At 32.9% G+C, this 24,777-nt stretch overlaps 1 protein-coding gene across 12 annotated transcripts in view; it reads left to right on the top strand.

Moving 5' to 3' along the window:
• The window catches only part of Tcf12 (transcription factor 12), a 351,984-nt gene that overhangs the window by 274,734 nt on the left and 52,473 nt on the right, over positions 1-24,777 (top strand). For 3 of the 12 annotated variants that reach the window (XM_076850844.2, XM_076850845.2, XM_076850846.2), the window contains exon 1: positions 17,391-17,515. The exons of the other annotated variants lie outside the window; for them this stretch is intronic. In XM_076850844.2, the coding sequence (XP_076706959.1) occupies positions 17,447-17,515 (69 nt within the window). In that variant the 5' untranslated portion in view covers positions 17,391-17,446. Of the gene's footprint in view, positions 1-17,390; positions 17,516-24,777 lie in introns of those variants that run through there. 12 annotated transcript variants of the gene reach the window in all.

A 24,777-nucleotide genomic window follows, 5' to 3' on the forward strand; every position in this document is an offset into this window, starting at 1 on the left:
CCCTCAGCCTCCTGAGTAACTGGGATAGCTATGCCCACTAAATTCAGCTAGTTCTTTCATTTTTAAAACAAAAAGGAAAAATGGAAAGAACAGTCAGAAAAGAGACAGATAGTCATCAGTATTTCTTACATTCATAATTATAACAGCATTTGCTACTTGAAAGTATTTCTCTGTATTGTCTCAGGTGTCCAGGAAAGGAAAAGCCACTGAATTCTGATATTTGAAAAACCATTAGGAAATCTCACAAGCCAATACTATATTTTTCTCTTTACCTAATAAAAAAAAAAAAAACAACCTATATAGAGCAGATACTTTGAAAACTAATAGAAAAATAACATCTAAGAATAATTATATTATTTACCTTCTTAAAATTAAGAGTTTATAATTGTGACTTTCTGTTTGAATGCTTTTAAACATTGAACATTGTGAATTGAAAAGTGAAAGTTTATAAAATGAAAATGAAATGTGTATATTTTATTTTATAATGATTAGAATAACATACTAACTACAACTTTTGAAAGTAATGTTCAGAATTCAGAATTGCCACTCATCCAGACTTTGAGTGAAACTTGTGAAGTTGTGTACCAAATGCTTTGGTAACAGAGCCTTGGGAAGTACTAGTGACTTCTGGAAGAGTTGACAGTTACGCTTTTTCTGGGAAGATAGAGTAGCAGTTCATCTACTAAAGAAGGGGAAGATAGGCCAGACAGGTAAAAGGCAAAGGTGTAAAAAATCTAACAAGTTCAGGGTACATCTAGAAGTATAGCATTGCTAAATTCTGTACTAGATGCAGCTTTTATAATTTCCTACTACAGACCTAACTTCCCACTCCAGTGGACAATTGAGGAACACATAAGATCAGTCTAGATATGAGAAGAGATAAGCTGTCATAGCATGGCTCTCCTGGCCAGTAACTACAGAAGACATTTGTAACTAACTTAAGGTTATCTGGAAGTTTCTAAAAAGCATGGATGATACTTTGACTTTGCAGATGGTTTTTCTTCCTTTTTAGGGTTCCCAAACCTCACCTCTCATTTCTTTAACCCCAGGTCTAGTTTTCGTTCTTTATGTCTACACCAGCTGTTCCTGTTTTTTAAATCTTTATCAGATTATTGCTAAAATACAAAGTTTAAGAGAATTGTCCTCCCTCCCCACCTAGTGATTGAAACCAGGGGAGCTCTACCACTGAAGTACATCCTCAGTCCTTTTACTTTTTTATTTTGACATGGTCCTAGTTGCTCATGCTGACCTCAAACTTATAATCATCCTGCCTCAGTATCTCAAATTGCTGGGACCGCAAGCATGTGCCACCATGCCCAGCAGAGAAAGAGAATTGTAAACCACTGGCCAGCGGTTGGGGACAGTTTTATTCCCCCCTAGTAATTTGTAAATTAAAAAAAAAAAAAGGAAGCATTTGCAGCATATTTGTCAGCATCCTTTATAGACTTATTTCATTGTTAGTGGTGCAGGACTTCCAATTGTGAGGAATTGTGTTAACCATTATTTGTATAATCTAATCTTTGTCACACAGTTCTGTAATTTACCGTACAAATGAGGAACTTAAAACTCAAAAGACATAAATAACAATATCACACAGAGGGCAAAGATTGTAATTAATTTAAGATTAAACGGGGCTGGGGATGTGGCTCAAGCAGTAACGCGCTTGCCTGGCATGCACAGGGCGCTGGGTTCGATCCTCAGCACCACATAAAAATAAAATAAAGATGTTGTATCCACCGAAAACTGAAAAATAAATATTAAAAAAAAATTTAAGATTAAAGACCATTTTCTTTTTATTTTGAGTGTTAAAATATATTACCTATCTTGGTTTACTCATAAAATATCTTGTTTAGTATGTTAAATTTAAAATATTGTTTATTCTGTCAATTATGCTTCTACTGATCAGATTGTTTTTAATTAGCTTTTTTTATTTTATAACTTTGGAGGGAGTTGCTTTTGATTCTCTGAACCTGGTGGGGGTGGGGTTGCTTGTTTTTTCTGGTGCTAGGAATACAGTCCAGGGCCTCATATATGCTAGGAAGCACTTTAGCACTGAGCTTAATTCCCTGCCCTGAATCTTAATGTTTCTATATGTAAAAGGAGAGGAAAAATGGGTATCTCAGATGTTGTTATAAAAGTATCATGTACCTAACATTTGCCTAGTGTGTCATATATATCCAGTAAATGTTCCTTCCTTATTTTATCTAGTTCCTACCACTATAACCTGAAATTTTTTAAAAAGACTTCATATTTCATTTTCAACATACTTTGTTGAAAAGCAAAGGATATTTGAAAACAAAAGAAAAGATAAATATAGTGGAAGAAAAAGTGATGTTACCTATAGTTGTCTATGTAATATAAATACATGTCTGGCACACAGTGAGTATATAATAAATTGTAGCTGATCTTTTTTTTTTTTTTTTTTTTTTTTTTTTTTTTTTTTTGAAAGCATTCATTTACAGGAAAAGAACCTACAAAAAGAGCATATTTGCTTCCTAGCATTTATCCTACCTTTGTTTTCTGGACTCTTGAGAGTGTTTTCTCCCCACCCCACTTTATTTTTATCATTGATTGAATATCTTTATGGCCCTCTGAGGCATTTCAGAAAGAGAGAACTTTCTCTGTTCTTTATTCCTTATTTCTTAACTTGATGTTTATATTTCCAAACATAGATAATTTTCTTTTATATGCTGCAGAAGATACAGAACTCCCAAGTAAGAAAGAAGCAAGATTATATCACAAGATATCTTTCCCAGAGAGTAAACACTGAGATAAATTCCAGAATGCCTTCCTAGTTCCAAATACCTAAAGTTGTGTTCTTGTTCCATAGCATTTGAAAGTATCTTTTCAACATGCAATCTTAACTTCATCAAAACAGTATGTTACTAGTTTTGAATACTACTGGGTTGCAGTCCCATGCAAGGCTGATGACAAAATTATTTGTTTCTTAATCAAATGTCATGCCATCCTTTGCCCATGTTTTAAATTGTATACACATATCTTCCCACAAAAAATACTGCTTGTTATTTGTAGGTTAAACTTGCAAGATGTATTTACCATTCCATCCCATCAAGAAAAGCTTTTATTCCTTCTCCCCAAGGAATTTCATTATTTCTGAGATGAATCGGAACAGATTCAACTCCACTGTTTCTTTCTTTGAGCAAAAAACAAGTACAGAGTTCTGTAGCCTTATAATTGGTGATTCTAGTGAGAATTTAATGTGTTAGTCTCCCAAATATTTCATGAGATTTTATTTATTTAGTAATAGCTTTTTTCTTTTTCTTTTTTAGTAGTCAGAGTTGAACTCAGAGCCTTGCTTTTGAGCTCTCTAGGCAAGCCTCTATCACAGAGCCTGCTTTTTAAAATTTAATATGAATTTTGAGTCAGCATTAAAATTGAAAATTTAGGGACACCTCTTGATAATTGGAGAGATTGTGAGGTGTTCCTGAACCACAAAGACCATTACCCCACGTCTAATAATCTAGCATTTTCATGTACATACCAGATATAGAATAAGTAAGATATTAAATAGAAAAAGTCAGAATACTAAATCCTGAGGATGTCTAAACTACAGTGTTTTGTTGTTGTTGTGTTTAAACTAGGAAAGAGATGACAAGTAGAACTTTCTGAGGCAATATGGGAAACTCTTATTTCAAAAACTGCTAGTTTTCTGACTCAGGAAGGAAAACATGGGTTAGAACAGTACAGATAGTTACCTCTAATTTATCCATAAAAATAACAAGGTGGGTAACACATATAATACTCTTCAAAGTGAATAGTGTCACATGGAAATTACTAGGAAGCCTAGTTAACAGAGCTTTTAAAGTTATCCAAGGTCTTTAAGACCAACAAGAATTCTAGCAATTCTGGAATAAATCATATCTACATGTAGTATCAGCTTTAGCTGAACCTCACAAGTGAACCCTCCAGTTCTGGAACATGAGTTGAAATAGGCATTTGCTGATTAGTTTCTTGGGCAAACAAGCATAGAGGGTACAGAACAACTGTACATCTTGGAAAGTTTGCTGTTTGGAAATTGAATCCAGGTACACTTAACCACAGAGCGCATCCCCAGCTCTTTTTTTTTTTTAATATTTATTTTTTAGTTATAGGTGAACACATATCTTTATTTTATTTTTATGTGGTGCTGGGGAAAAAACCCAGTGCCTCATGCATGCTAGGTGAGCACTCTACCTCTGAGCCACAATCCCAGCACCCACCAGCTTTTTTAAATATTTTTTTTTTTTTTTTAGAGACAGGTTAAGTTGCTTAGGGCTTCACTAAGTTGCTGAAGCTGCCTTTTTTTTTTTTTTTTTTAAGTTGAAGATGAACACAATACCTTTATATTATTTATTTATTCTTATGTGGTGCTGAGGATCGAACCCAGTACAACAAATGTGCTAGGCAAGCACTCTACCACTGAGCCACAACTCTAGCCCCTGAGGCTGGCTTTGAACTCAATTCTCCTACCTCAGCCTCCCAAACTGCTAGGATTACGGGTGTGTGCCACTACCCTACAGAGTTTGCTATTTCTAACTCTTAGATAAGCTGTTTGAAGGCTACTGTGATACAAAATTTCCACAGTGGTCAGTTCATTCTCTGATTTTACAGGTTAGAGTAGCAGAAAAATCTTAATATGTAAAGGGGACAGTTCTGTAATAATTCCAAATTATATACAGTTTAATCACTGAATGAAAGATTTTCTTCATACATAAATAAGAAGAAATAGTCACTGTTTATGCCGATAGTAACCACTGTTGAGAACAGTGTCAGAATTGTAACAGTGTAAATGATAGGCTTTTAATCCATGTTCATTTTTGTGGAAAGCCAGTAATGTCTTTGATCTGATTTTAAATAAAAAAGTAAAAGGAAAAATAATTGAGAAATAAATCCTGTGAATTCACTTGTTTGTACTGATATAATTGTACAACTGTATATTTGTTATTTTCTAACTTCTCTGTACTTCCTTAAAGAAGAATGTGCCTCAGTTTCATTCAGAGGCGGCTTTAAGATTCACTGAACTTCTTAAGCTGCTTGTATTGCAGATTGAGATATAAGTTAAATGTAGAAAAAGTATCATGGGTAGGGTGTATATACACAAGTTGTCTGGTTTTTAAGGATGTATAGTTGAATTCTATAAATAAATACATTTAAACTTAAGGCCACTGTTAGGGTGTTCAGCATTGACAGAACCATGAGGGTTTTTGTTTGTTTGTTTTAATTTCTACCTAGTATAATTGGTGATTTTTTTGAGTATAGGAAAGAAAGAATATATTAATCAATTCAAAATTGTATTACTGGGATGTTTGGTGTTCTGGATTTCATTTTAGGTTAGGCGGGGAGGTGGTTACATTCTAAGTAATTGACATGGTACTCACCATCACTGATATTTCCTTAATTTAACTAGTGATACTTATATATCTTATTTCAAGGATTATAATATACGCCCCATAGATAGATTCATAGTTAAACTTTGGGGGGAGGGTAACCAGGATTTGAACCCAGGGCTACTTAACCACTGAGTTACGTGCCCAGGCCATTTTCTATTTTTTATTTTAATACATTCTTGCTAAGTTGCTGAGGCTGGCTTTGAATTTGTAATCCTCCTACCTCAGCCCCCCAAGCCAGTGGGATTACAAGCATGCACTACTGCACTTGGCTCATAGTTAAACTTTTACACATTTTAAAAACACTGCTAGTTACAGGATGATTTCTAATTTTTGCCCTGTGTTTATATTCGTTGAATTAATTTCAAACAAAGTTAATTAATTTCAAACCAAAGTTTTAGTCTTTTTATTAGCTACAGATGTTTTAATACACAACCCAGTATATTTCTACTGTGCTGACATTTTATTATTTTTCATGAATAATTCGGTTCTGTAAATTGTTTCCTGTTCAATTTGCTAGAATTTCCTTATCTCTTTGTGATAACCTGTATTATTAACTCTTCCTTAATGTCCTACACCAGAGGTCAGCAAACTAAAAGGCTTATGTAGTAAATTCACTCAGTTTTGTGGGCCAGGTGGTCTCTATCAAGACTACTAAATTTTGCTATTACAACATAATTTATACATTAATGAATGAGCATGGCTGTGTTCCAATAGTTATTGAATAATTGATTGATTGATAGGTACTGGGAATTGAACCCAGGGACATTTTGCCACTGAGCTACATCCCCAGCATTTTCATTTATTTATTTATTCATCATTCATTCATTCATTCATTTTTATTTTGAGTCAGGGTCTCACTAAGTTGCTGAGGCTGGACTCAAACTTCTGATCCTCCTACCTCAGCCTCACAAGCCGTTGGGATATAGGCATGCACTATTGTACCTAACCAAAACTTTATTTTTAAAAATAGATATTTGGTCAGATTTGTGTCCCCAAACCATAATTTTCTAATCTGTACTAGACTCAAAAATTAGAAATGTAGTCCCTTCATGTTAAGGCCCTGGGCACTGGACAGTGTCTATTGGTCTGACAGATGCCTTCCAAGATCTTTACTTGCCACCTTCTGAAATGTTACTGATTAGGATAATGATAGATTCTCAGTGTATAATGTGGGTGCTGTAATGTGATAATTTATCTAGGATTTAAGCATTGCATTAGGTAATAAAATGCAGCACATTAAAAGTAGATGTAGGAATAGTTACATTAATAGTTACATTAATAAATTATTCATTTGAAACAATTGAGTATAACATATTTAAATAACCTGACTTTGGTATAATCTGCCCTTCTGTAATTTTTTCACTTATACTCAAGTTATATTTATGCCCAATCATCATCTTTGTCCCAGTCTGACTTTCTCATAAATAAAACTTAAAGCTGAAGGTAGATGCTAGCAACTTGACAGTCTTTTGCAACCCAAGCATGGTGCGTGAAACAGATTCATTTGAGTCATGTATCATGTTTTAAGTGAATTTTATGTGGTTCCTATATAGTTCCCCTTTTTGGTTTTATGATAGCTAGTGTTAATAAATAAGCAAAATCAAGGTTTATGACTTGTGCTTGATAATATTCTACTTAACATTATTTGAAATAAAAAGCTATCAGTGTCTTCCACCTTCACCAAAGATATTTAAAAATCTCAAAAAAAACCAAAAAACAAAAAACGGGACTTGGGGGTTGGGAGTGGTAATCCCTCAGTGGTAGACCAATCAGTGGGTTTGATTCCCAGCACTAAAAGAGAGTTGGGGGAGAGAAAAGGAAAAGGAAGAGAAGGAAAGGGGAACAAAATGGAAAAGGAAAAGGAAAAATTTCCAAGTTGACTCCACTTTGTAGATTTCCAATGAAATTTTTTCTGCTAAAAATGAATATATACTAAGTATTTATTGTGAATTAAAAACTCTTTTTAGGCATTAGTTATTTAAAAATAAATAAAACATGGCCCCTGTCTTTAAGATGCTTGTGATCAAATGATAAATTTTACCTTTGGAATTCTTAATTTTTTGTGATGAGTAAATGTTCTCCTCTAGGCACATAATATAATACGCAGGGAATGCTTTTTTAATTAAGGGTATAAAAATAAATACTCTAATGCAATTTTATGTATCTAAAATAGGGAACATATCGCTAATGACTTCCTCTTCTAAACTGAACTTTTCCATTTTCTCCTCTGGTTGTTCAAACCATCAAAAATATGTTAACTTGCTTCCTTTGTGTAAGTAACTGATTTATTTGTCCCATTTTCCCCCTCAGTTATACAGATAATTCCTAGTTAAACACAAAATGAGTATTTTTACTTTATAAAAATACTTACATATATATTTTTTTATTTTAAAAGAAGAAAAGGAAGGAAGGGAAGAAAGAAAGGTAGAGAAAGAGGCAGAGGGCTGGGGTTGTGGCTCAGCAGAAGATAGCTTGCTTAGCAAGTGTGAGGCGCTGGGTTTGATACTCAGCACCACATAAAAATAAGTAAAATAAAGGTATTGTGTCCAACTACAACTAAAAAATGTATATATTAAAAAAAATAAAAGCAGAGAGAGGAGAAGAAAAGAGAGAAAGAAAAGAAGGTAGGGATAGAGAGGAAATTCATCCATCAGCACTAACTCTACATTATCCTAGGATGGCCTAATTAAAAATACACAGCCATGGTCCTTATGTGACAAAAGTATGGAAAGCAAAAATATAGAGGAAAAAGTTACAGTTTCATTGATATTAAAGTGTTTAACAGTGCTGGGTACAGTGCTACACACCTGTAATCCCAATGGCTTGGGAAGCTAAGTCAGGAGGATTGCAAGTTCAAAGCCACCCTAAGCAACTTAGCAAGGCCCTAAGCAATTTACTGAGACTCTATCTCAAATTTAAAACTTTTTTGAAGGGGAGAGGGGGTGCTGGGAGTGTGCTTCAGTGATTGAGCACCCTGGTACTCGCCCCAAAATTATAACATGTAATAGTGATAATGTTCCCATTATAAGTTTTTCATACTAAAGTTATCTTCAAGAATTATAACTATTTTTCACTATCTATGTCACCATCATCTTTTTCCCAGCCACCTTTATATCTTTCTTGCATTGTCAACAGCTTCCCAACTGATCTCCCAGTTTTCTTTCAGTCACTGTTTAATCACAGTAAGATCCTTTTAAAATCTGTCAATTCATATCTTCCTCTGCTTAAAATCTTCCAGTAGCTTTCCTTATCATTGTAAAACCAAAATCCTTAAAGTGGCTTACAGATCTGTCCCCATGGTACCTCTCAGACCTCATCTTCTACCAGTCTACCCCTCCCTCACTCCACTTCAGCCCCACTGAGCTCTTACTGCTCCTCAAAGATAGCAAGCACACAGACCAGCCTCAGGGCCTTTGCATTTATTTGCTGTTGTATCTGTTGGAATGCACTTCCCTTAGTATCTACATCTCTAGTTTTCTCTTTGCTCATATATGACTTTATCAGTGGGCATCTTTGTAAAATAGTAATATGCCCACTAGCGCCCCCTACCTTGCCTTCTGTATTTTTCTCTGTGGTACTTAATACCATTTGATATGTCCTAATTTGTTTATCTTTGTTGTTTATTGATATAATCTACAGCACCAAGATACGTAAAAGATGTTCAATAACTATTGAATAAGTGAACAAATTCAAATAATTAGTACTGCAGTCATGGCTCTTCTTTATTCCTGGCTTGCTCAGTTGACTCGGAGAAGGTTTAAGCTGTATACTAAATTATCTGTGAATTATTTTCAAGAGAACAAGAACTGTAGGTTACTGTTTTAAACCTTGTATTATAAAACATGTTAAACCTTGTAAAAACTGTTCAGTGACAAAGATCACTGAAGTTACTCCTATTTACATAAAGGTAGACTGTCCTTCAGGTATATTAGAACCAGGAGGGTATGCATTTGATTTCTAATATGAGATTTTAGCATTAGAAAATTGTGTTCTTATAGTCATATGATCTTTATTCCAATTTTAAAAATAATAACGATTTTATTCCTTTTACTCTCCTAGTCATTCTTATGTGACTCTTTCTCCCTTTTACTCTATTCTTGCACCCTGTATACTTTCCACACTACCTGTTCATTGCAGACACTTTTGTTTATAATCCATATCAGTCTCTTTTATGCTCTATTATATTCTCCAGCCAAAAGGTACAAAGAAGCAAGTCATAGGCTCAGCATCTTTCCTTATTTAGTTGGGCTCCCTTATTTATGTTCACTCCATAACTTTTTGTTGCCTCTTAAAAATTATAATACAGCCATCTCTGTAGGGGCTTACTTCTCTTTTTGAAAGACTTGGCCACAAATATTTGATATTCCAGATGATGCCATTTTAAATATAAAAATGTCTGACTCTCACATCAAATTTTACATTAAATAGATGTCATTATAAAAATATAATTTAAGGTGGATATAGATACTGAGTATCATTTATGTCAGTAGGTCACAGCTCTTAATCTTAAAAATAGTAATACAACTAGATTTAAAATATTTCAGAGAACCTAATGAATTGTGTAGTTTACTAAAATAAAAATTTTACCCCACGTGGACTGGGGTTATGGCTCAGTGGTAGAGTGTTCACCTAGCACATGCAAGGTGCTGGGTTTGTTCCTTAGCACCACAAAAATAAATAAATGAAATAAAGGTATAAAAATTTTTTTAAAAAATTACACATGGTAACTATAAAATCCTATTTCTTTCACTGGAATTATTTTATGTCAGCGTAGTAATACTTCATTTCCATTTTTAATCAAAATTCTGAAAGACATCCATCACTTTTAAGTTTTTTAATTTTTATAACAGGGACAGTTTTTTACTATAACTCAATATAAAAGAGTTTAAAAAACAAAAATCTTACAAAATTGAAATTCAGAGTTTGGGAATGAGTAGATAGTAAAAGGTTTGGTGATAAAATGGATAGAAAATCTTCAGTATAGTTTAATATCCGCATTTTACAAAAATGATTCAGTAGCCTAACCTGAATTCTCATGAGAACTCCTAAGAGTCAACGCTAAAACCTGAATCCCTGTCTACTGACTCCTAGTCCAGTATTCTTTTTGCATTGCACCATATAATTCCACAATTTTCTGGAACCTAAGCAACCTACCTTATCTTCTCTACTTAATCTACATGTGATATAGATATACAGAACAAATAGTTTAACGGATGTCTTCCAAGGTTTTTATTTCCCCCTCAGCACTGAGAATGAACTCAGGGCCCTACACAAGCTTTACCATTGAGCCATACCCCCAAACTATTTAGTTTAACTTGGGTTTGTTTTTGTTTTTGAGACAAGGTCTCACTAAGTTGATGAGGCTGCCTTCTTAACTTTTCGATCATCCTGCCTCAGCTTCCTGAGTATCTGGGATTCAGACCTGTGGCCCCATGCCTGGCTTCATCCAAATTTTATGTCTGTTTCCAAGTCTGTCTAGTAAGAGACCATTGTCATGGTTAGCATTTTGCTTTCACTGGTGATGCATATTTAATATTAGTCAAATAGTATTTGTTTTGCTTTTTCCATGTTGAAAAGGCATTTTCACCATTTTTATCTCCTCCCCTGTTTATCATACTCTTCTCAGATGCATTTTCAAAATGAAGTATTCTTTGGCTTTTGTTGAGAGTAGTCACCAGAAGTAAGAAATTATTCTTTTAAGTTGGTCCTTTCATAATTTTAGCCTGTACATGATTTCTTTTGGTAAATATGGCAAATTTAGGTTTGCTTTGTTATTAGATCATTACATAAGTGAGGCAGGAAATTTTGGAAGATTTTCAGTATTATTCAGTGGGGAAAAGTATTAAAAATTACCACCACTAGCAAGAATTTTTTACTGAAACAAAAATATAGATAGTGGACCAGAAATAATTTAATATGTAAGTTATTTATTGCTTTGGATTGCAGATCCTTGAAATGATACTGGGCTAGGATGCAGATGTTACTTCTGGACTCTAAAATTAAGTTTAAAATGAAATAGAATATCTTGGTGCTATTTCATTTCTCATAATTTGGAAGAATCTGGCATTTTCCAGCTCAGAAGGAAAGGAATTGAGCTGACCAAAATAGTATACAACAATAGCAGAAAAAAGGATGACACTTTTTTTAAGAGAGCTATCTCAGTCCAAAACTGTTTTCACAGAAATTACTTAGCTTTATAGATGATTTAAAATAGCTTTGTTTGCTTACAGTTTTTGTTGCTGTTAGATTCAGAAGTGCTGGTTTATTGAGTTTAGAAATCTGCAGGTCTTCTTGAGTGTGTGTGTGTGTGTGTGTGTGTGTGTGTGTGTGTGTGTGTGTATACATATATAAACACACACACACATACACACACACACCCAGTAGGAGTCCTGTGATTATAGAGCCATCTGCAGGAAAATTATCAAGTTGCAACATAGTTAATGATTCTCTTACAGTGTTATTTCAAGAGGTAAATGAGAAGTGACAAACTGCAATTCATGTGGGGAAAGAAATGGCCAACCAAGAAATATAGGATTTACTAGGGCAGAGGGACCTGCTCTTTACTAAAAATAAATGTTTAATTGCTTTGTCATAAGGGTTTGTGATCAGAAGAAACATGATTTGCTTTAGATTTTACATATTCGTAGTAATGGTAATTCAATCTCATTATAGTGCTTTTTAAGACCTTTGCATGATTTGTCAGTTGTAGTGTTAATGTCAGTGTATTTATTTACCTTAGAAAGAGAGTTATTTGCTTTCTTTTCCAGGAGATGTAGTTGTTTTTAAACATCTTCATTATAGTAATATGATTGGCAAAGAATTAATCAAGTGTTCTTTTGCCCTAAAAATGCAGGTTATATAGTTGATTGTTTCCATTGGCTTATACAGATGGGTGTTTTATGTTTTGTTAATCATTATTAAACATTTCTAAAACTCAAGTTAGACTTGAGATATTTGTAAAGAAATGATACACAATTGGATGTCCTGTGTCTAAGACAGATGCTGATATGTGAATTTTATCATGTGTCTTTGTTCTGCTTTAAGAAATGGTCTTGGAATCATTTTTGTTTTGGTGGTGGTATTGGGGATGGAACAGAAGGCCTTGGGAATTTTACCACTGAGCTATACCCCCCAGCCCTGGGAAATATATTTTTATGTGTGTGTTAATATTCCTCATTCATTGAGATGGATATGTTATTTCCCTTGAGTTTTATATTCTTATTTTCTTTGTTATAAAATTAAATTTCTAAAATATGAAAATATCAGACCAACTTCTTCAACACTTAGGAATGATCTTATTTACACAGTAGCAAATACTAGAAAATTTCATACTACAATGTTCAGATATAAAGCCTTGAAGTTTGATATCTGACTGGGTGTTTGATTTAGTTGGCAGTGCTAACTAAAAATCTGCCCAATTAGGAGCTAAGAAGAGGAGGCATTGGGGAAGAACAGTCTTTCGATTTGCATATAGATCCTACCACTTACTATCCTCTTTCATTTGTCCTCACCCCTACCTCCCTTGCCACCAATAATTTATTATTAACTGAGCTTCATCCTTTAGGGATGAAATATAGAGTTCATTTGTAGAATTAATCATACTTGAACTTTGGCTTCACATATCACTCTGAAATTATGTTTTCTAAGAATTGATTCACTTAGAAATAATGTTGAAACTTTCATGAGGAATCCTGAGTAGATCTTATATTTACTTTTCTCAGCCATATTATCTGGCTTTTGGGGACAGTGTGGAATGTTGCTTGCTTTAGAAGAATGTACAATAAGATTTAGCTATTAATAGGACTTAGTTAATTAATTCAATGTATGTAATTCAATTCAATTAACTTTTTTCTTTTATTTTTTATATTTTTTATTGATTGATTGATTGATGCTGGGAATTGAACCCAGGACCTCACATAAGCTAGACAAGCACTCCATGCCTAAATCACCCAAAATGGCCTCAAAACTTGCCATCCTCTGCCTCAGCCTTCTGAGTAGCTGAGATTACAGGCATGTGCCAACATTCCTGACTCAATTAAATTTTTCTTTGGAAAACTGTTTAGAATTTTATGTCACTTGAAAAATTCTTGCTTTAAGGGTAGTTTTAAAAGTTTATAATTATTATAGTGATCAAATCATCAGGGATAAAGATGAGCTAAATTAAATAGATTAAAATACAACATGGGTAATTCCAAGAAATTTTGCTTGACTCTCCAAAGAAAATCTGAAAAACAAGAAGGGAGTTTTTTCAGAGAAAAAATATAAATAGAAGTTTCCAGAAAGTCCATACCATAGTACACTTTATGAAAACAAAGTCCATTGTACAATATACCATTTTCTTATCCAGTTTAGGTCTGTGCTTGATGATTATTAGAGTAAGAACCATCAACTCTGAAAACATTTTAGGAGAAAGCATATTTTAAAAAATTAGTGGGCTAGAGTTGTGGCTCAGTGGTAGCATGTGTAAGGCACTGGGTTCAATTCTCAGCAACACATATAAATAAATTTTAAAAAATAAAGGTCCATTGACAACTAAAAGAAAAAAACATTTTAAAAATTGGTAAAATGTACTAATCCTTAAACCAGGAATCATTAGTTTGTTAATAAAAGATATAAGACTCCAAGTCTCATTTTTTCAGGATTCTCTGACATTTTCATTAATCATATTGCCTGTGTGTATAACAATGCTAGTCTTGCTATAAAACTTAGGTTATTGGACTAGATGATGTGAATGTTGAGTCCGATCACATAATCTCAGAGTAATGCATAAATGATTATGTAGAATTGTGGGTGGAAACAATTCAGAATAAAAAGTGCCCCTGACAGGGAGCTGGGGTTGTGGCTCAGTAGTAGAGTGCTTGCCTGGCATGTGTGAGGCACTGGGTTCGATTCTCAGCACAGATATAAACAAATGATCAAAATAAAGGCCCATTTAAAAAAATAAAGGAATCACTTTAAAAAAAAGTGCATGACAGTACAGAGCGTCTGTGCAGACTGCACGCCAGTCTGAAATCAGGTTTAAAAATTGGCCCTGTCTCCAGCTGACTCGTTTTGTCAGACTGAGTCACAGGATTAACCCTTGACATGTTCCTCTAAAAAAAAAAAAAAAAAGCAAGATTAAACAACTGCATTGACTAGAGCAGCACTTGATCCATCTATATGCATTTTTTTCTGTAATATGATTCTCTTAGGGGGAAAATTGTTCTGCAGCTGTTGCATAGATGAGTTTTTTAAAAAATATTTTTGAGAAAAAGAAAAAAGACTTTGTCATAGAAGATAAATTTTATAATTGTGATAAAGCAAATGACTGCACATCAGCCAGTTTTAGTTTCCTGTGGGTAAGAGCCTACTTCAAAGAGGTAGAATTTGGAATGACCAACTTAAAACACATTGCCATAGCATATGCATAGAATCTAGGAATATTTTACTTAAATTATCACCAGTCTTCTTGATGATTTACTGTTTTTGAGCAATGAATATAATATAGACACAAATATAGATAAAGCATTTTTTAAATACCTGTGTCTACTGTTAATTTAGGCATTTATGTATACCAAATGTCCATGGGGTGGATTGGAAGGAAGGTCTTACCTACACATGTATAGAGTTTATACTTGCTTTTGAGAGAAGGAATGAAAGGTAAAAGCAAAAGCTTCTAGTTAGTTACTCAGTTGTTTAGAAACTATTGTTTCCCCTTCGGTTTCAGGTTTAACAGTGAATCTTACCCAGTTGTGTTTGTCTTTACTCTAATCTGAATTCTCTTTTACCTGAATGTTTGTTTATTCCCTTCAGATTATAATGGAATTGCCTCCAAAATAAAGTACTGATGAGGAAATGTTAAATTTTTCATTATGCCTTAATAGCCACTATTGCATAATTGAATTCACATTATGCTTTTTTTAAAAAACAACATAGTACTCTCTGTTTTTGTGAAGCACCAGAGAAAAAAGAGTAACTGTTATAGGTGAATTTTTTAACCAGTATGAAAAAGTTTTCTCTTGTAAGAGCAATGATTATACAAAGAAAATGTTGAACTATTGTTAGTACATTGTGGCTCCCTCTTTCTTCCTTTTCAATCTCTATTGAAAAGTAAATTATTTTTAATAATTAATAGAAGAAGAAAATTTTATTTTAAATGGTTAATTTTCCTTCTTTTTTTTTCCCCCTGTTAAAAAGTAGCCATTTTGTCAATAGAGAAAGACCATCTATGAAAGACTAAAATTTACTTGAATGGTTTTAAGACATGGTATTGTTAATTGTAAATCAACGCTTTTTACACAGTTCTCCAAGGATTGAAATGGGTCTTTGTGGTCTCTCAGGAGGGAGGAAGTTACACACCACTCTGCAGACTGGCATTTTAATAGTCTGCTGTACAGTGATGTTCTTTTGCAGCTGCTGCTTAGCCTTTTCTATATCTGGAGAGTGTGGGGAGGTTTTATTGTTGTTTCGATACCATCAGCTTTTAAAACACTGTGAAGTTAGCTGGCCTTATTGTCTGATTCAGTTTTATTACTATGAGTTGATCAATATGTTTCATAAGGATAGGTGCTTCTTTATATAATATTCATAGAATATTTCATAGATTTCTCTTATGTGAAAGTTTCCTTTTAAAAAAGTGATGTGCCCCTTTTTGCAGCTTGTGAGATCTCCTTTGATTAATACAGTTCTGTTAGAATCTATGAGGCACAGGGAGAAGAGATAGTACAGAGGTTTTGACAGGAAGTAAGATCAAAGAAAAGTTGCTATTCTGTTTTCTGGGTTAGAATCCACACCAAAAGATAAATTGGAAAAATTTTAAATAGCAAAATGTGTTTATGTGAGAGAACATATATTTGAAGATAGTATTTAAAACCTTTTGACTTTGAAATATCATAATGAGTTAGAAAAATCTATGAGACATTTCTTCCCACACTGATTATTTTTTGTTTCTGAGAAATTTGGACATCACCATAAAATATGAATATAAAGTATTCCTTTAGAACAACAATAATAAGCTTAGAGAGGGGAAAGACTTCTAGGAAACCTCATTTAGTTTATTAGGTGGAGTGCGCATTTTGTCTGTGCACACAACAGCTTTTTATATTCTTATATAAGGGGAAACAAAACTTTCTTTTTCCTATTTAATTATGAATTTTATAATACATATTAGATGTTCTAGAAGACTGCATTCCTTTATAAATTTTCCATTGGTAGTGTTTATGAGAAATTCAAGGAGATTTATAACTGAAAATCTATATTATTAAATGTTTCCATTTTAAGGACAGGTAATTTATAAGAATTTTTCTAATTTTTAGAATAAACTTTTTAATGAAATATGTTCCTCTGAAAAATTTTCAATATAATGTTTATAACTTAGAAAAAAAAAAAACAAGACTTATTCTAGCTAGTTAATAGGTACTGGACAGTTTGCTTTCTCCAGGAAGTGAATTTGTACAGGCTTAACTGCCTGGATCCTTCTTGTTACATATGATTCAGTGTTTCCAATTCCTGATTACTTGATCATGTGTTTATCAAACTTGGAAGCAACTTTAGACCATGCCAGATGGTAATGTTGCTGGAGGTGTAGCAAGCAAGGTTTCCCTGCCACAAGTGCTCTAATTTAATTAAACTAAAAACAGATTAGCAAAAGGTCTGTCGGTTTGCCTTCCTTTGTGTATGCCTCTGTGTGTGTATGCCTCTGTGTGTGTGTGTAGATATATACTTATGTGACGAATTAGTAATTCCTTGGGATATTTATCTTTAGGACACAATATCTCTTTTCTTTTTTTAGAATTTATAAGGGAAATTTGGGGTGTTTTTAATCCCCCAAAGTTTGTCTTATTGGTATCCTCCACCAGTGCAGAGACTTGATGGAAATTGAAAGAGGTTACTTACAGCATAAGCCCTCCCTCTGTGTTCTCTGAGTTGGTTCAGTCCTATTTTGCATAAGTTCCTTTTGAGTAGATCCATGTGTGGATGCATACTACTGAAGACTTACTCTGTTTGCCTGAGTGGATGAATGTCTTGGAGAGAAGCTGTGTGCTTTAGCTGCAAACAGTAACATTTTCAAAATCAACATGTATTGTGCTTATCCTGTCCCTGGAATGGGCAGCAATTCTTTGATGTATTACTATAATGGGAAAACGGTAAGCCTTTTTCTTTGTTCATAGCTTCTGACTTGTTTAATGGAAAGCAGTGTAGTTTAATTGCTTTTAAGTAAAACCTGTGAGGTTATGTTTTATTCTTTTCTGCAGTAAATTAGATTATGTATTTATTTGTAAAGTCATATATCTTCAACAGTTAACTCAAAGTTTTCGGCTTTTATTTTATTTTTAAAATAGTGCAGAAAATAAACTTGAATTTGTTCGTTATTTTTAGCCTAATGTCTTTACTAGCAATGAGCTTGAAAGTACATTTGTTTTGATTTTTTTTTTTTTGGTATATGGTAAACATGAAACCACTATATGATATATATATATACACACACACACACAAATATTTATTGAGTATTATTTGATGTTTTATAGATAGAAGGAAAAGATGAAAGTCGTCGTGGATATTCATAAAAATAACAAGTATGAAGCTCTGGGAATGATTAGGGAAGCAGTCAGCTAGTGAGGGCCGTATTTCCTGTTTGGAGTTTCAGGTCCAGAGCCTGACTTTTCTGGGAGACCATCTGTTTCCAATCATACTCAAATTTTGACCCTGTGCAGATTCATAAAATAAATCACTATCTTTAAAAGAATGCATTTTAACATTTTCTGAAAAAATATATTCCTGGTCGATTCATACCACATGGTTGGGTGTTTTTAAATAATACTATTCTGTATTGCTAAACAAGATTTTTCTGGTCTTTAGATTAGTTAATTAATATTAACTAGAATGTTTCTGCAAAAAATATCTTTAAAGCCAAAGTATTTTGTATATTCTAAAAAGAAACAACTTTTCTGAGAGACTTAATAGGAGTTAATCTTTGTTAAGTGCTTAATAAACATTATAAAGATATTGTATTAGTGAATATCAATCTTGATTTGTGTCAGAAATTCATATTTTTCTTTTCAGTCTTTCCCCCCCAAAAAACACATTTTCCCCATAGACATCTTAAGAAAAATGTGTAACGTTGTTTTAGTGATTTGGGGGGAGGCATTTTGATATTAATGTTTGAAGTTTGAAAAAATTGTGATTACATTTGCCTAAAATAGGAATAAAATCATATATAATCATCCTTTTCCTTTTTACCTCTGAGAACTATTAAAAAAGCAGTTTTCATTTGCCAACTGCTTTGGTGTAACGTCCCTTTGGATTCAGCCAGTGGTTGGTTTGTGAACTTTTGGATAAGCTTTCTTAATAGAGGATAGTTAGCCAAAATAGCTTCAAGTTTATTCAAAATATGTGTTCAGGTTGCCATGTAAAGCACAGCTTTAGAGAATGTGAGAGATAGATTTAGATGGGTGATTTAAGTGAAATTACTTGATCTATAATAATTTCCTTGCCACCTGCCTTTCAGATGTGAAAATATTTTTCTCTTGTGTCGGAGCCTAAATGAAACAGTCTGTTTGAAAGTAGTATGTGAATGTGTGTGTGTGTGAAAGAGAGCATGCTCACATGCGAGCATGCACACACACACACGTTTAAGTTTAGTAAAGTTAATTATGCAGGACCCCAGAAGCAAAGAGACTATAACTCAAAATTGTGTTTAGATTTTATTCTTTCAAGAGCACAGATCTCTCTATTACAACATTTCTCTTTGTTCTACACTGAGAGGCGGGTGGTGAGAACAGCTTTGATGGTATTAAGTATTTCCAGGTTTATGGTAGATGGCATAACTGGTATAGTAGAGAAGTGTGGCTTGAAAATTGATAGCGTGTGCCTGATACAGGTCAAAGGTGACTTATATGTTCTTGAAAAATGCATAAAGAGATGATACATTATTTTAGTCCTCTGAATCACAAGACCTTACACTTACCCACCTTTTGTTTTAAAAATTGTTATTCTCAAATAATTATTAGAATTATGAGAAATATTAGTCCCTAATTACTTCATTTTTCTTCACTAAGAAAATTATGTGATATATATATTTTCAAAAGACTGTAAATACATCTCTTCATATGTATTGGGAAATGTATGCCTATCTGCTTTATAATAAAAATTAGCACTTTTATTAATAATTTCTAGTGAAATTTAATAATTTCTAAGTGAAATGTACTTCTTTACTTGCATTAGGAATTTTCTATAATCTTTGTGGTAATTAAATTTAAACTCTTTAATACTTTTTATTGATTTGAGATGATAATATAGATTAATATTTTGGAACGCTGGAAGTTTACATGGATTTTCATTTTTAACATCTCATTACAAAAAGAATGAGAAATGAGTAATCCTAAATGGTTCTGGTCTTAAACAAAATGTCTTTTTCCAGTTTTTATTTTTAAGTTTTCAAGTTTCTTTTATATATTTGAATGTTTATGACCTTTTAATAAAACCGACAGACTTGCAGAAATGACATGTTGGCCAGAGAGGAAGAAGAGCCTTTTCATATTGTACTGTTGGAAGTGTAACAGACTAGAATCTATATATGCAGAAAAGAAAAGCCAAGTTGTTCCTTTTATTTTTCCCACTAATTGAAGAAATTTATATTCTGTCACATGTAAACTTTGTGTGATTATATTATGTATCATGTTGTGTAGGGTATTAATGTGTTTGTGATAAATAGGAAAATTAAAGCCATTTTGACATTATACCTTTTTCAGTGTTTAAAAAATACCAAAGAAATAGTGAATTTCTGAGGGATTTTTATTGTTATAAGAACACAGCCTGCATTCATTTCTCTTATTGATATCAATTAACTGTGTCCTTTATGCAGAAAGGTAAAAAGTTGTAAAGGTCAAAGATAGGAAAGTTGGCAGACGGAAAGGACTCTTTTGTCTTTTCTTTTCCTCAAAGACTCTGGCTCTGGTCTAAGCAGCCTCCATTTTTCTAGGCCTTGAACTAAAGAGGCTGTAGACCATTCGAGGTATAAAAAGGTTATGTACAGTGGTCTTTAGTTGTGTCAGGATTATTTTAATCCTCATGAGAGCCATGACAAAAATCCAAATTATAAAAACTTAAGCAAGAAACACATTTTGAATATTGAGCTTTGGATTGGAATCTGGAGAATAAGAGAGAAACTAACAGACTGTAAGGGCTACTCCAGCCAGGAATTATGCTAAAGACTTGGTGTCACAGCCACTTCATTTAGATGTAACTGTCCTCAGTTTATAAATAAGGAAAATGAGGTTCAAGAAAGTCAAGTAATTTGCTCAACTTCCACCCAGTTAGTAAGTGCTAAGGTCAGAATTTGAACCCTGGACCATCTCCCAAGACCAAGTTTTCTTCTTATGTCATCCAAGGACAAGTAAATTAGTCTCTACAATAAAGAAAAAATTAAATGTGTCCTTACTACCCCTTGTATTAAAATATTCTACAAATATGTAACTTGGGAAAACACTAGACAATTTTATGAATATATTTTGCATATATAATCAGACTAACATGAATTTATGAATTTTACAAATGCTAATTGGTGGGATTTATCAAGCAAATTTTTATCAGTTTTTGCTTAAGTTGCAGAACTTAAAACTGTCCTATGTATGTTAAAAAAAAAAAAAAGTAACAAAAACTCAGGAAATTAGTAGTTTTCCTCCTCTAATGGGATTCATAGTACTGAAAATTGGTGTAGCCATGGTTTTGACACCTGTCTGCCCATGTAATTTGTTTTTTCATCAGAATTAGAGTAGCAAGGAAGTAACTAAAATTACATTACAAATTCCTCTACGACATTTTTCAAATAAACATTTTCAGTTACTAAAAGCACAGAAGCCAGTGTGAGTCTCTATTGAGCTACATTTTTGTTCTGCTGGGTAATTCATTGCTAGTTAACACAAGAGAAGAAAGTACAATTATTTCAAATTTCCCGACTGTGCACCTAATATAGTTAAATATAATATTTTTATGATAGAGAAAACATGAGGTCATGTAGAGTTTCCTGAACATGGAATGCTAAAGACGTGGAATGACAGGGACTTTTGCATTGACCTATTTTGTTTTGTTTTCATTTATAAAACTTTCTGAGACTATAATATATGAGCCCAAGAAAGTTTTCTTTCCTTGATTCAAGCAGGTACAAATACCCATGAGTTAAATCTATAACTTTTGCCAGGAAATACGTTGTCACTCACTTTAGCTTTATTAGTGGTTTTTGTTGTTATCGTCTTTTTGCTGGAACTCAAGCCCAAGGCCTTGTGCATGCTAGGTAAATAAATGTTCCGCCACTGAGCTACATCCCAGCCCTTGTTAATGTTTTTGGAAGACAAACTTGTTTCTTTCCTCTTGTTCATAAATTTGTTGGGGAAAAAAGGAAATCAGGTGTTATTTTGGTTTTTTGTTTGTTTGTTTTGTTTTTTTAACAGTGCTAGGGGTTGAATCCAGGGCACCACATATGCTAGGCAAACACACTCTACCATAGAGCTATATCCCAGTTCCCCTAATTTTATTTTTTTAAGCTAATCATACATTGATTATTCCTAGAAAACTAGTTTCAAATGCTGTTCCTTAGAAATTCTAGTTTCTCTCTCAATGAAAAAAAAAAATTGTGATTATTAGGGAAATAATAGAATTCAGAGTCAAAAAAACAGTGAAATTTGCTTAATGACACTAATTTAAGATTAATAAAAATATGCCTGGTTTACCTGAGGGAATTTTCCTCACAATTAAAGATCAGTAATAGTCAACTGTGCTTGTTAATACAGCAAAAACAGTAGTTGAATCTAAGATGCTTTGAACTGAGAACTGGAGTTTTTATTTCTTATTGTTACCAGAGAGGAAAGTTTATTTTTACCCCTAATCCTATGTGGAAATTTTGAGGAAAAGATAATATTGGACCTTTTATTTAGGAAACTGTTCAACATATAAAGATTTATTTATCCCTTTTACCAGGCTAATTAGGTGAAAAGAATCTTGTGTGGAGACAGCTTGTGTGTCCCTGACTCAGTCTTTGTACATCATACATTTGCTTTATGATGCCTTGTGGTTTTAGTTCTTAGGGTACTTTTATTGGAACTATCTAAATATTTCCTCCTTAGACTTGGAATTACCATAAAAACTCTAGTAGCAAACTGACTTTATGGCAATATTTGCTGTTTTTACATAATATTAAAATAAAGCATTAATATGCTACTGATAAATATTAAGTTAATATTTAATCAAATATTAATATGTTATCACTTAAGTTCTTAGATATTAGGGGATTCTTAAATTAGACTCCCATTTTACAAATGGATTTAAACTTTTATGTCATTTTCTTTGTTTGGTTTTATGTTTTAATTTCTATTAAGGAAGGAACAAGGAAAGTAGAAAGACATAAATTTAAGAAACTAAAATTTTTACTATTTAGGTTCAAGATTTTTTAATCCAAAGGTATACATAAGTCATTATCCATATAAAACCGTGGATTCAAAGTGATCAAAAAAATATGTAAGAAATTATTTTTAGGAAATGTCTTTAACTTCCTCTAATATTGACTTTAGCACTGTTATCTGAATGATTAGTTACTAAAGCCGAATTTTTAGTTACTCTTTTAAGCAGCCCTCCCCTCTTTGTTTGCTAAACAACATCTTTACTAAATTCAGATCCTAAAAAATTCAGACATAGAAGGAAAATTATTTTTGTGTATTACTATGTGCAGAATTTTCATAAGTTAATCAGCAGTAATTTAAACACTAAAAAGCAAATGCTTAAAATAATTAACCTAATTTTTCTTAGTTCTTGTACTGACTGAAATATATACATTTTTAAAATTATATATCCATAGGCTTAATTAAAGTTTTTTTTAATATTTATTTTTTAGTTACAGGTGGACACCATATCTTCATTTTATGTAATGTGGTGCTAAGGATCAAACCCAGTGCCCACCCTACACATGCTAGGTGCATGCTCTGCCTCTAAGCCACAGCTCCAGCCCTTAATTACAGTTTTTTAATAGAAGTTTTGAATGAGGTTGAGATTTCCTTTTTTTTTTTAAAAAATTGGTCTAAACTTTTGTTCTTTCAGGTTTTAAGTACTCAGCTAGATCTTGTAAACTTTTTGTTGTTCAGAACAAGGTATCATGACATAAAGCAATATTCCTGAATGTAATATCATATTTTCATCTTAAATTTATGATGATAAATGGGAATTAACAAATGATTTTTGTTTTATTTATTATGTTGTTTTATTATTACATATACTTATTTTGGTAAGTTAATGTGAATTGTGCTGAATTTATTATTTGCATAGACCTTTCATGTATTGGATGTCCATGTTAGCATGTTAGGTCCATATTAATGATATTGAACATATTGACATTTAAAACTATTAATCAAACCATCTTGACAAGAGATAATAAAAGTTCAAACAAAATGAAATCTTGATAGTTCTTTGGTGGAGCATATCCAAAAAAATGAACAAGCCCTTCCTTCTTTACTCCAAATTAGGTGACAGTATTCCAAATGTTTGTGAATTTTTGGCTAATTTTCATAGGCCTAAGAGCTTACAAGACTTCTGAATATTTCTTTCAAAATAATTTTTTTGGAAGAAATTGAAGTTAGTAGCTATTTATTAAGATTCATCTCTGCAGTGGATAAGTAAATCATAATAGATATAAAAGAATCCCCAAAAAGTGTCTCAATAAGGGGCCTGGGGTTGTGGCTCAGGGATAGAGGGCTTACCTAGCATGTGTGAGGCACTGGGTTTGATTCTCAGCACTACATATAAATAAAAGAATAAAATACAGGTTCATCAACATCTAGAAAAAATATTTTGAAGAATAAAAAAAGAGTCTCAATAAGAAGAGCATATCTCCTTTTTTTCTCAATGGGGTTTGTCAGCTGCATTTCCAGAGCAGGATGGATTGGTCACACTTGGCCTTCTCTTCCACCCTCTGGAGGCATCTTGTCTCATTTTTTTGCTTTTTATTTATTTTTTTTCCAGAATAATTATTTAAACAGCTGAGTAAGGGAGAATGTTCTCTTATTCAGTATACAATTATAGTAAATATATGCTGCTTAATAAAATAAAAATTGAAGTTTAGTTCCTGTGTTGTACTATCCACATTTCAGGTTGTTCAGTAGTCATGTGACTATTGGCTACTCTGTTGCACAATGCAAATGTGGAACATTTCCATTATCACAGAAACCTTTATTGGACAGTGTCATCTGAAAGCATTCCTCTCATATTCTGGGAAGGGCCCTTTAATTAGGATATATAGTTATCCTCACATACTGAGGAAAATACCATCTCATCATTTGGGTCATTTAAACATACCAGGGACCACACAGGTTATGTGTCTTTATCTTTTTTAGGTAAGGTTTGTTTGCATCTTCTCTCAACAATT

This window comes from Callospermophilus lateralis, chromosome 3 (genome assembly GCF_048772815.1).
Source record: "Callospermophilus lateralis isolate mCalLat2 chromosome 3, mCalLat2.hap1, whole genome shotgun sequence".
In the NCBI taxonomy this organism is placed as follows: Eukaryota; Metazoa; Chordata; class Mammalia; order Rodentia; family Sciuridae; genus Callospermophilus; species Callospermophilus lateralis.